At 42.2% G+C, this 12,780-nt stretch overlaps 1 protein-coding gene across 1 annotated transcript; it reads left to right on the top strand.

The window, feature by feature from the left end:
* The first annotated feature begins 317 nt into the window (after nucleotides 1-317).
* LOC116980188 (apolipoprotein D-like) lies at nucleotides 318-12,041 on the top strand. The gene is made up of 6 exons (XM_033032285.1): nucleotides 318-409; nucleotides 1,976-2,109; nucleotides 4,232-4,350; nucleotides 7,211-7,302; nucleotides 9,500-9,538; nucleotides 11,761-12,041. The coding sequence occupies exons 2-6, from the start codon at nucleotides 1,996-1,998 to the stop codon at nucleotides 11,991-11,993; spliced, it is 597 nt and encodes a 198-aa protein (XP_032888176.1). The 5' UTR covers nucleotides 318-409; nucleotides 1,976-1,995; the 3' UTR covers nucleotides 11,994-12,041.
* Nucleotides 12,042-12,780: the final 739 nt, after the last annotated feature.

Below are 12,780 nucleotides of genomic sequence, written 5' to 3'. Positions count from 1 at the left end.
TTCAGATTCAGATTCAAACTTTATTGTCATTATGCAGTGTACAGTACAGAGACAACGGAATGCAGTTAGCATCTCCCCAGAAGAGCGAACATAGAATATTATTTGATACCACTTTAGTGTAATTCGCTTAAAAAAAACGTGAGGTATGAATAAGCGACCTGTGATACTAAGAGGATTTGTGTTTTAATAAAGGAGGCACTGCAACTTTACCTGATGAACACGGCTCTTTGGGCGTTTAAGAGATCTCCCGCGGGACAGGGGGGGTGGGATCGCTCTTATTCTGTGCGAGAGGGCTGATCTATGTTAGTGCTGTCTATGATATAAGTGTTCGTTGTCGAGCGGTACAACTTCAGCCGGGATCCACTCCAGCACACATCGCCGCCCAGTCTTCCTTCGGTTCTGGGCTAAGGTATCGGGGTTACTGCAACACGAGTCAGAGGGGGCTGTTCAATCAATGGTTTTGCAACGTGAAGTGGGGACGGGGGCGGTGTAGTCAGGGGTGTTAGCGGTGTAGCTCCATCCGAATGAAATATTATCCTTTTTTCCCACAATGTTGTACTCGTCTTGAATGGAATCGCGGTCTTGTGGGAATGGCGAGAATTGGGAGGATATCAGGCTAAATTAATGGAATTCCCCAGGAAATGAAGAAAACTGCCTTATTTTGTAGATGTGACATTGTATTGAGGAATGAGAAATTAGTTGGTTTATAAGATTGTGGATTTAGTTGCTGTCCCACTGTTCATTCATATGGATAGATTGATGATGGTCTGCAGATGGTAATTTGACTGTGCGGATGGACTAGTAGAACTGAGGTCCTTGTGAAAAGGGGGGTGGGGGCTTCCAAAAGGGATATCAAAATCGTGTTAGCTCTATCGGGAGAAATGCAGGAGGTGGTGAATTTGCAGATCCTGAGTGAAGCGGTGTCATTTTCATTGGAAGATGATGGAAGCGTAAAGGCAAAGTCGTGTGATATGTTCACAGACCGTGGTGAGCGAGAACCAGCGAGTTAACAACGCGATTGCAAAGAGCGAGCGGCGGGTGCTGTGTGCAAGAGGCCGGTGGCAACGGACCGGTATTGTCAACAAATTAGAAGACAGACACAAAATGCGGGAGTAACTCTGCGGGACAGGTAGCATCGCCGGAGAAAATGAATGGGTAACGTTTCGGGTCGAGACCCTTCTTCAAACCAAAGATCATATAGCGAGCTATATGCTTTAAACTAAGCAGCATAGGATGAAATGTATCCTCAGCAGCGCTGTGCGTGGCCGTGGTCCATTCGCTGTTTAGCTGTATCCGTCTTCTGCGGTTTGAGTCTCGAGTACCCAATTTGGAAAAACTGAGTTTTGTTTAGGAACCGCACTCGGAGATTCTCAGCAGAAGTGCTCTCTTCTCCAGACAGAGTATCGACTCTGAAGATAGACGCAAAATGCTGAGTTACTCCAGCATTTTGTGGCTATCGTCGGTGTAAACCCGGCATCTGCAGTTTCTTCCTACTTAATTTACTGTGACCACTGAGTTACCACAGCATTTTGTGTCCCGCTGAGATACTCCAGCGTTTTGTGTCGATCTACGGTAGGGGTTTTTTCGGGTTGATAGTGGAAGCCCAAAGCTTAGCACGCTGGAGCATCGGCTAAAGGTTATCGATCTTAAAATCGGAAAGCATTGAAAATTAATCAGATTCATTCCAATCGGCTGTACACGGCCTCTCTGGTATGGTTAAAGAGGGTGATGTTTGGGCGAAACGGTGGCGTTATCTTATATGAAGGTTCAGACTGCAGAAACGTGCAAAGTGCTTGGACGACGCAGCTAACAAAAAACCCAGCAAGCGCAATATTTGTGACTGTGTATTGGAGGATGATACCTGTAGGAGTGGTTGCTGCCACTGAAGTCTTATTCATTAGGACGAGGAATTGAGTTTGCAAACCTTGCTCGCATTCATTCAGGCTTTAAGAGGTCTGTCTCTCTTGTGCTGCAGGCTCGTATCCAGGCGGCACCATGCAACTGTTGTACCTGACTTTGCTGCTCGCTGCCCATTGTTCCCTTGCTGCAACAGTCGAGTGGGGTTTTTGTAAAGACTATCCCGTTCAAGAAAACTTCACGATGGCTCAGGTTAGTGGCAACGTACATCTCGGTTTTCTATTATTTTGCGTCGTATACGGGAACACTCCATATAATAATTTCTGGCCATTGGTTTAGAAAATGATATCAACAAGGTTGGGTTTCGGCTGTTCAACGTGTATCGTTTGAAGCGTTTAGTTAACACACTCCTGCTTCTGCGGTAGTTTTGAGCACTGGCGATGTCAAGTCAAGTCACATTTATTTATATAGCACATTTAAAAAACAACTCTCGTTGGCCAAAGTGCTTTACATTTGTTATAAGAATAGTATAAACAAACAAACTACATACATGTATACATATAACCCTCGCTCAGTGGACGTCAGGAAAGGCTTGGGAGTATAGATAAGTTTTTAGTCTTGACTTAAAGGAGTCGATGGAGGGGGGCAGTTCTGATGGGAAGGGGGGATGCTGTTCCACAGTCTAGGAGCTGCAACCGCAAAGGCGCGATCGGTCACCCCTAAGCTTATGCCTAGACCGCGGGATATTCAGCAGCCCCAAGTCGGCCGATCTGAGGGACCTGGAGGTGGAGTGGTGGGTGAGAAGACTTTTAATGTAGGAGGGGGCAAGCCCATTGAGGGCTTTGTAGACATAGAGGAGGGTCTTGAAATGTATACGGAACCGCACAGGGAGCCAGTGGAGAGAGGCCAGGATCGGGGTGATTCGGGTGCCAGTCAGGAGTCTCGCTGCGGTGTTTTGGACCAGTTGCAGGCGGGACAGGGAAGATTGGCTGATGCCAGTGTAAAGAGAGTTGCAGTAATCTAGGCGGGAGGAGATAAATGTGTGGATGGTCTTTTCGAGGTCATCAAAGTGGAGGAATTGTTTTATTTTAGCTATCGTCCGAAGCTGAAAGAAGCTAGCTTTTACCACGGCATTGACTTGTTTGTCAAATTTCAGTGCTGAGTCAAATATCACACTGAGGTTTTTGACGTGAGGTTTGAGTAGTGGGGTAAGGCTTCCAAGGCTGTCGATGATGCAGTCATCTTGATAGAGCGTGGAAACAAACCCTACGGACCAACTTGTCCACGCCGACCAACATGCCCCATCTACACTAGTCCCACCTGCCTGCGCTTGGCTCATAACCCTTTAAACCTGTCCACGATACCTGTCCAAATGTCCCTCAATTGTCAAATTAGTACACCGTTGCCATATTATCTGACCACATCACATGACATTTCCTTTTAATAGGATGGATTAATTTCCCTTTCACCAATTCAATATTCTGTCACAATCTAGCACACTAAATGTTACTGTACCATCCAGAACGTTTTTGCAATGTTAATAGAATTTCAGAAGCTATTAAACAAGTATTTGCCTATAAAGACTGTTAGCTCAGCATTATTCTAAATCTTAACCTGTTGTTCATTTTATTTCTATTTTGGAAGATCAATGGTTTTGACACCTTTCTATGCCAAATAGAGAGAGTATTAGTATTACCATCCAAAACATGGCATATCCATAGATTTAAGATGCCAATTAAATGTTTTATTATTTTTTTTTATCATTTGTTTATCCATGAATATGCCACAAAGAGGAAAGGCACTGGATCATTATTTTATGAGTAGGGGCGGCACACGGTATAGTTGCTGCCTGACAGCTCCAGAGACCTGGGTTTGATCTTGACCACGGGTACTGTCTGTACGGAGTTTGTACGTTCTCCCTGTGACCGCGTGGGTTTTCTCTGGGTGCTCCTATTCCCTCACACACTCCAAATACATACTGGTTTGTAGGTTAACTGGCTTCGATGAAAATTGTAAATTGCCCCTAGCGTGCAAGTGTACGGGGATCGCTGGTCGGCGCGGACTTGGTAGGCCAACGGGCCTGTTTACGCACTGTACCTTTGTATCTTTTTACAGTCTTTAAAACCTGTGACCATGATGTGGTGGAAGACGTTGTATGCGACCAAACTCATCCCGTATATCTTCCAACACAATAAAGTTGCTTGCTATGGTTACACCGTACAATTTATTGTAAAGTCATCACTACACCACCAGTGAACTACTTCACTTAATATTTTATTTCCATATATATTTTGTAATGCATTCTCAGTGCTGATTCACCTGTGTGTCCATGCTACATTTGTGTGCACTCATTTATTTACCTTTCATTACCCAGTATTTGGGAACATGGTATGAAATTGAACAAACCGACTCTGAGAAGGGAAACAGATGCCTCATGGAACAATACATTGTGGATAAAGATAATAAGGTGGAACTTCTGACACAGATTGTTCAGTAAGTACTGCTGAAATACCTTTTAAATTGCAGAAAAATATTTGAAATATTTATCTTGTGCGCCAACAGATATATAAATGAGTTTTTACTCAGTGATCTGAATAAGTTTCTAATGTTTTTTTAAATTTCTAAACTTACATTTAATTTAATAGAAGAATTTCATTGTTCCGTTTTGGTATCCATGACAATAAGACATTCTTGACACTTAATTTATATCAGTTCAACTTCTTGTGTGTTCTGAACCTCTTCATCCCACCATGCTGAAGGATCTACCAGCCACATCCCTGAACAATTTTGTCCAGAGTTTTTAATAATTTATTGTTGATTACAATTATCATTGTTCCCACCTCACTTAATAATTAACCACTTATCGATCACAGGTGTGATTGTTTAGCTGTTGATTGTCCTGATTTGTTTTACTTAATTATTCTCTCTCAACTTCCTTTCCCCAACTTCAGAATTGTCATGTGCGTGATGTTCAAATGACTCGACGTTTTAGCCACCTCCAATGGGATCCCACCACTGGCCACATCTTCCCATCTCCTCCCCTTTTGGCTTTCTGCAGAGACTGCTCCCTCCGTAACTCCCTGGTCAATTCGTCCCTTCCCACGCAAACCACCTCTCCCCTGGTACTTTCCCTTGCAACCGCAGGAAGTGCTACACTTGTCGCTTTACCTCCCCCCTTGTCTCCATCCAAGGACCTAAACAGTCTTTCCAGGTGCGTCAGAGGTTCACCTGCACCTCCTCTAACCTCATCTATTGCATCCGCTGCTCGAGGTGTCAGCTGCTCTACATCGGTGAGACCAAGCGTAGGCTTGGTGATCGCTTCGCCCAACACCTTTGCACAGTTCGCAATAAACAACCTGATCTCCCGGCGGCTCAGCAACTCTGCCTCCCATTCTGAATCTGACCTTTCTGTCCTGGGCCTCCTCCATGGCCAGAGTGAGTCCCACCATAAATTGGAGGAGCAGCACCTCATATTTCACTTGGGTAGTTTACACCCCAGCGGTATGAACATTGACTTCTCCAATTTCACATAGTCCTTGCTTCCTCCCTCCTTCCTCTCCCCTTCCCAGCTCTCCTACAGCCCACTGTCTCCGCCTCTTCCTTTCTTCTTCCCGCCCCCACCACCCCCACATCAGCCTGAAGAAGGGTCTCGACCCAAAACGTCGCCTATTCTTTTGCTCCATAGATGCTGACTCACCCGCTGAGTTTCGCCAGCATTTTTGTCTACCTTGGCCTTCAGTTTTTAATTGGTTCCGGGGGAGGGTGTGGGAATTACTTGTAAATCATTAATTCTAATCCTTAATTTCCATTTCTTTGCAAATTCACGGATGATTTTTGCTCTTGTGTGGAGGAACAGTGCCTCATATTTCGCTTGGGCAGTTTACATGGCATGAAAATGGATTTATTTAACTTTATAACCCTTGCATTCCCTCTCTCTCCGTCCCTCCCCCACCCTAGTCCTCTTGCTAATTTTACCATTGGTATTCCTTCATTATCACCTCATCATCAGCCAACAATGGACCATTGTGGGCTCTACCTTTCCAGGGTCATCAATGCAGGCTCTGCTTAGTTCTGCACCTTCCCATACCTCGTGTTCCCCTCCCTGACTCTCAGTCTGATGAAGGGCCTCGACAAGAAACATCATCTATTCCTTTTCTGCAGAGAAGCTGCCTGACCTGATGTTACACCAGCATTTTGTGTTCACCAATTTCTTAATTTCCCCAAACTCTTGCTTTTTTATATTATATTATTTGTACTTATTTTTATTATTTTATTCAAGATGTTAAATATCATTAGTTCACAAGCCTGTACTGTAGATTACATTCACACACAATTAATTCATCTATTTGTTTCTCATTATCAGCATCTGTACCTACATAGGCCTTATATTGCTAAATCAAAGAGACCAAGATTTCCATAATTATTTACCTCCTCAATATCCCAATGAGTTAAAGCCAATTTAAAGTGGCCTAATAAATGTATTATTGCTACTCTAATCTAACTGTAAACCTTCTTTCCTGGTGTTTAATGTATGTACTAATGTAAACAAGGTTGCATTTTCTAATTTAAAAAAATGCATCCATGGTTACATTGGTAGATATTTATACTCAGTATCCTTTCCCCACGCTTGTCTAAACCAATCTTTCCTACCATGTGTTGGTGTGGTAGATGACGATATATACAACATTTCTCCTGACCAAAAAAGTAGGTTGGCATGGTGGCGCAGTGGTAGAGTTGCTGCCTTATGCCCCTGCCCCACTTAGGAAACCTGAACGTAAACCTCTGGAGGCTTTGCGCCCCACCCAAGGTTTCCGTGCAGTTCCCGGAGGTTGCAGGTGGTTGCCGGGGGTTGCAGGTAGTGGAAGCAGGTAGGGGAGACTGACAAAAACCTCCGGGAACCGCACGGAAACCTTGGGTGGGGCGCAAAGTCTCCAGAGGTTTCTGTTCAGGTTTCCTAAGTGGGACAGGGGCATTACTACACCAGAGACCCGGGTTCGATCCTGAGTACGGGTACGGTCTGTACGGAGTTGGTACGTTCTCCCCATGACCGAGTGGGTTTTCCCTGGGTGCTCCGGTTACCTCCCACACTCCAAAGACGTACAGGTTTGTAGGTTAATTGGCTTTGGTGAAAATTGTAAATTGTCCCTTGTGTGTAGGATAGTTTATGGGGATTGCTGGTCGGCGTGCACTTGGTGGGCCAAAGAGCCTATATCTGCACTGTATCACTGAACTAAACTAATTGTCCCTACCTTCCGAACCCCTGAATGCAACTCGTGAGTAAGTCTACTGCCTACAAACATTGAACACGGCTTCAGTTACTCTTTTCATATCAACATTATTCTCATTTGTGCAGAGATGATGGTTCTGTGGAAATTCATGAAGGAGAAATACTTTACGAATCAAAAATCAAGAATCCTGCTAAATTTCACTTCAGAATTTCATCAGGTAAGTATGTGAAAAATATTTGATGTTGCTTTCTACCTGATTTGTAAGCATGATTTGTTTTGAAAAGCCCATATTAGAATTAAATATTTGTACAGCATGGAAACAGGTTATTCGGACCAACATATCCAGGCCGACCGGTGGGCACCCTTTTGTGTTAACCTCATTGCCCAGTATTTGGTGCATAGCCCCCTATGCCTAGGGGCTTTAATTGTTCATCTTGATGCTTCTTAAATGCTGTCAGAGGCCCAGCTTCAATCATTCACAGTCAGTGCATTCTAGCCAATCGCCTCTCTCGGGTGAAGAATATCTTACTCATAACTCATAAAAGGTGCGGCACAATGGTGCAGTGGTAGAGTAGCTGCCTTACAGCGCCGGAGACTAGGGTTTGAACCTGACTACGGGTGCTGTCTGTATGGGTTTATTACGTTCTCCCCGGGTGCTCCGGTTTCCTCCAACATTCCAAAGTCGCATTGGTTTATAGGTCAATTGGCTTTGGTGAATTGCCCCTAGTGTGTTGGATAGCGTTAGCGTATGGGGATTACAGGTCGGCACCAACTCTGGGCCGAAGGGCCTGTTTCTCTAAACTAAACTAAAACCCTCTGAATTACTTCCCTCATATCCTCAACCTCTAGTTCTATCACGCGCTCATGGGGAAACGTTCCCTGCAGTCTCGCCTATCCCTACCCTTCATCACTTTGTATACCTCAATCATATCCCCTTTTTAACATCCTGTGTGCTGGGGAGAACAGACCCAACTCTCCTCATACTGAAATGCTCCATTTCATCCTAACATCCTGGCAAATTTTCTGCATCAAGGTCCTCGCCCATAATTTTCACTGAGCGTGTGGATATTCTGCTGAAGTTATTATTATTATTATTATTATTATTATTATTATTATTATTATTATTATTATTATTATTATTATTATTATTATTATTATTATTATTATTATTATTAAAGCTTTATTTCAGACACAGGTCCATATAACACATCAAACAGTACAAAGAATTACAAAGATACATTAAAAAATTGCATATTAGCCTAAAATATATATAAGCTGTTGCACCAATGCTGCAGCTTTTCAGAGGGCTGACTAGGGCTTCAATTATGTGGTTCTCTGATTTGTCCAGGCGACACATAAAACTAAACATCAGCTGTCTTAAGAGTGCCTCACAGGTTGGCACTCTAGTGGACACAAACAATTGACTGGCACTATGCCACCTAGGGACACGAAGTAGCAACCTCATTGCATCATTGTATGCAACCTTAAGCCTCTGCATACTCTTGTTCTTATAATTAGACCACAATTGAGCAGTATATAACGGTGTGATGTAGGTTCTGAACAGGGAACACTTCACAGAATCAGAGCACATATAAAACTTCCTTATAAGCATGTTGGCTTGAAGATAAATTTTACAGCGCTGTCGGTAGAGGTCTTTGTCATCCTTCCAGTCATCAGATATGACATGACCTAAGTATTTAATTTCCTCACACACAGCAAGAGGACTGTCTGACAAATAAAAGGTCGGAAAAGTTGATTCCCTATCCTCAGCGCTTCTAATTACCATTATGCGGCTTTTCTTAGCGTTATACTTAATGTCATAATCAAGGCCATACTGAGAGCACACCTTCAGCATCTGCTGCAGCCCAGCACTAAATGGACAGAGCAGGACCAGGTCATCTGCATACATCAGATGATTAACAATAGTGTTGCCCACAAGACAGCCAGTTTTTAGCCTATTTAACTGATTTGACAATTCGTCTGTTCATTTGTTAAGAACTCATTGCTGTTAGTGTGATCAGTGAATTTAAGCTTGGTTCCACAAGTATTCAGACTGCCACACCAATGCATTACTGAGTGAGTGCTAAAATGTTAGAGGGTCTTGTCTTTTGGGTAAATGGAGACATATTCTTTCACACAGAAAGCAAAATATGCTGATGCTAATGCTAATGGTAGTTGGTATGGCAATGGTGGGCTGACGCGCTTGTTTCATTGCCAGATGACTCCTGGTGGGAAGAGCCAGAATCTAGTTTATAATAATTTGGGGGACTGCAGACAGAAAGGGCAGAGAACAAACATTCAGTACTTCGATCTATGAATTTTTCCGATGTCATTACCGTCAGTCGTATTCCCTGACATTATGGAAATGCATGGCTTGTGTTTGTGACTAAATATTTGTTTTATTAATTCAACAGAATATGAACGGTTTGGACTCATGGGACCGGAACCAAGTAGTAAGTTGGAGTAATACTTACATTATATGCTGATGAAATCAGATTCTGTCTTGAAACACGACTGTCATAGAATGGTGACCAAGATGCCCTATCTAAGCTAGTCCTATTTGCTTACATTTGGCTCATATCCCTCGAAACCTATCCATATACCTGTCCAAATATCTTTAAAATGTTGTTATTGTATCAGTTTCAACTATTTCCACTGGCAAATTGTTCCATCTACCTACCATCCTGTGTGTAAAAAAGTTGCCCCATGGGCTCCTATTAAATCTTTCCCATCTCATCCAAAACCTATGCCCTCTAGTTTTTGATTACTCTACCCTCAGAGAAAAAGATGATGAACATTCACCCGATGTATACACTTGGATGTGGAGGTCAGAGTGTAGTAGAGAAAAAAACTGTCCAGCAATCAATAGGTTGAGACCACATTTGCCAAATGAAAGAGGTGTTTCATTTTTAAAAAAAAGCATAAAGCGCTGGAGTAACTCAGTGGGTCAGGCAGCATCTGTGGAGAACATGGGTAGGTGATGTTTCGGGATTAATATGTGGTCACAGACTCTGTGCTTAGCCTTCCTGATGGTGATGAGACAATATCCGATTTGTTATTTAATCATAACCCTACCATCATTTGTGTCTTTCCTGCTCTCATTCTCCTTTCTGTATTTCCATACTTGCTTGATATGGTTTACAGTTCTGACACCTTCTACTTCTGCTGAAAGTAATTGACCTGAAACCTCAACACTATTTCCCCCATCATGGATGCTGGCTGCTTCATGGTGTATTTCCACCTTTTTCCATTGTTATCCCTCATTTTTGCATTATTTCTCTTTGTAATGTCTTCTTTGATTCAAGCTATCTATGTCTCCATTGGGAGTGTACAATTAACCTTATTGCGTATTCTGTATGCCATAATGCTACATGTCAACTGAGTTCCTCCAGCTTTTTGTTTCCTTGGGTTTTAATAGTAAACACAACCAAACTAATTCTGGATGTGTCTCAACAGGTACAACATGGATAAAAAGCATTTGCAATTCCTGCTACATTTGTAGATGTGCATGATTTATTTTTCGATATCAACTATGATATCGCAGAATTAAGTCCTGCAATGCACAGGATCGTTCTCGAAGGAAGTGGAGCTCGCAGAAGTAGATCTATACAATTAAGAATCCTTGTGCAGTCTGCACTCCCCATGAATGGGAAACAGCAATATGATTTTTGAAACAGAAACAGAAAACAGAAAAAGAAAATGGCAGCACGTCAGGCAGCATCTGTGGAAATAAAAACAATTGACATTTCGGGTCAAAGATCCCGAGGAAGGGTCTTTGAACTAAAATCTTCACTGTTTCTCTTTCCACAGGTATAGCCTAACCAGTTAGATCTTTCCTACATTTTTTGCTTTTATTTCTGATTTCCAATAGGTGCATTTTTTTCGATTTTCAACAATATAAATTAATTCCTTAAAGACAGGTCACAATATTTAATTTTGCTAACCTCAAACCTTGTTAGTTTTGCATTCCTGACAAAGTTCACTGAAAGACCAAATTTCCTTCAGAATTACTCTTGTCAGATTGGCTTGTTATTTTTATAATGTTCCTTGCTTTACAAGTGTGACTTCTAACAGACAGTTTATAACTATTTGGTGTTGCTGAGACAATTCCTCCACAGATGGGAAATTATCTTGTTTCTTTCGCACATTATAACTGTTTCTTTTCTGTAACAATGTCACCAAGAATCCATCAGGGCCATCTCAAGAAGATAAAAGAGCAGATCGCCCGAGGTAGTGTTTGCATTAAGGGCCTATCCCACTTGGGTGTCATTTGCGCGTCACTGCCGACGTCACCACGCACCATGCACGTGTAATGCGCACCATGCGCGCATCACGTGAGCGTCACGATGCACCGTCGTGTGTCGTGATGCGTAAATGAAGTCACGCAAATGACACCCAAGTGGGACAGGCCCTTTAGTAGCACATTAGCCAAAGCCAACAACCTTATATGAACCTGTAATATTGACAAGTATAGGAGAGCTTAAGATCTGGACATAGTCAAGGATCTGGTTGTTCTCAAATAGTCTAAATGTATCTGTTGAACATATTTATTACATCTCTTATTCAGCAATTATGTCCTTGGATTTCTAATGTTTTTACAGCCATTTTTACGTAACCATCCATTGAGAAAGCTGGCTTGGCTAGACTAATGTTGTGTACTTTCTGCTTTTTGCAGGCAGGTTCGTGATGAGATATTGGGTATTAGCCACTGACTACACAACGTACTCGCTTGTGTACTCATGCATTACTGCTTTGGGAATTACACACAAACATTATGCCTGGATTATGGGACGAGAACGATATTTATCAAAGAATGTTACTGACAACCTGCATGAACTACTGACCACAAATAATATCAAAGTTACACTTTTTCCAACTGATCAGAACAATTGTGAGATAAAATACTGAGAACTGTAAAAAAATGTAAACACTGTAATCATTATCAAAAATCAACGTCTTTACTTGATTCCACTGTTATTTACATTAGGATAACCAGGATTTTTACCATATCCACTGAGCGATGAGCTAAGTGCAATTTTTACATCCCTAAATTTATGAGTTGTAATGAACAACACTGAAATATGTCATAAATTTCAACATTATTCATATTAAAGTCAGTTCTCAAATTCCAATCAGCTGGCATTAACAATTTATTCACAATTCTGTTAAAATGGTATGGAATAAGTAGAATGACTAACTTCGTTTTATTTATTCATGTGTGTATATATTTATATAATGGTATATGGACACACTGATCTGTTTTGTAGTCAATGCCTACTATGTTCTGTTGTGCTGAAGCAAACCAGGGACACATGACAATAAGTGTTCAAGAAGGAACTGCAGATGCTGGAAGATCGAAGGTACACAAAAATGCTGGAGAAATTCAGCGGGTGCAACAGCATCTATGGAGCGAAGGAAATAGGCGACGTTTCGGGGAGTTTCGGCCCGAAACGTCGCCTATTTCCTTCGCACCATAGATGCTGTTGCACCCGCTGAGTTTCTCCAGCATTTTTGTGTACACATGACAATAAACTCACTTGACGACTTGACTTAGTAGTGCTGATGAGCGTGAAAGTTTCTTCATCATATACATTTGTGCACAAAAGCACGCTGACAAGCCCCCCAGTCATTATATTCCATTCTGTTCCACCATACCCAATTCATACTAATCTGGAAAGATCCTGAACAGAAACTT

The sequence above is a fragment of the Amblyraja radiata genome, chromosome 13, assembly GCF_010909765.2.
Source record: "Amblyraja radiata isolate CabotCenter1 chromosome 13, sAmbRad1.1.pri, whole genome shotgun sequence".
Classification (NCBI taxonomy): Eukaryota; Metazoa; Chordata; class Chondrichthyes; order Rajiformes; family Rajidae; genus Amblyraja; species Amblyraja radiata.
The sequence above is the reverse complement of the archived record's forward strand: the minus strand, read 5'-3'. Positions and strand labels throughout refer to the sequence as shown.

Excerpts from the sequence above, each read along its gene's own strand:
- LOC116980188 (XM_033032285.1), top strand. The coding sequence starts at position 1,996 with ATGCAACTGTTGTACCTGACTTTGCTGCTCGCTGCCCATTGTTCCCTT. Across the intron at positions 2,110-4,231 it reads AAAACTTCACGATGGCTCAG|TATTTGGGAACATGGTATGA; the intron begins GTTAGTGGCAAC and ends TTCATTACCCAG. Across the intron at positions 4,351-7,210 it reads CTTCTGACACAGATTGTTCA|AGATGATGGTTCTGTGGAAA; the intron begins GTAAGTACTGCT and ends TCATTTGTGCAG.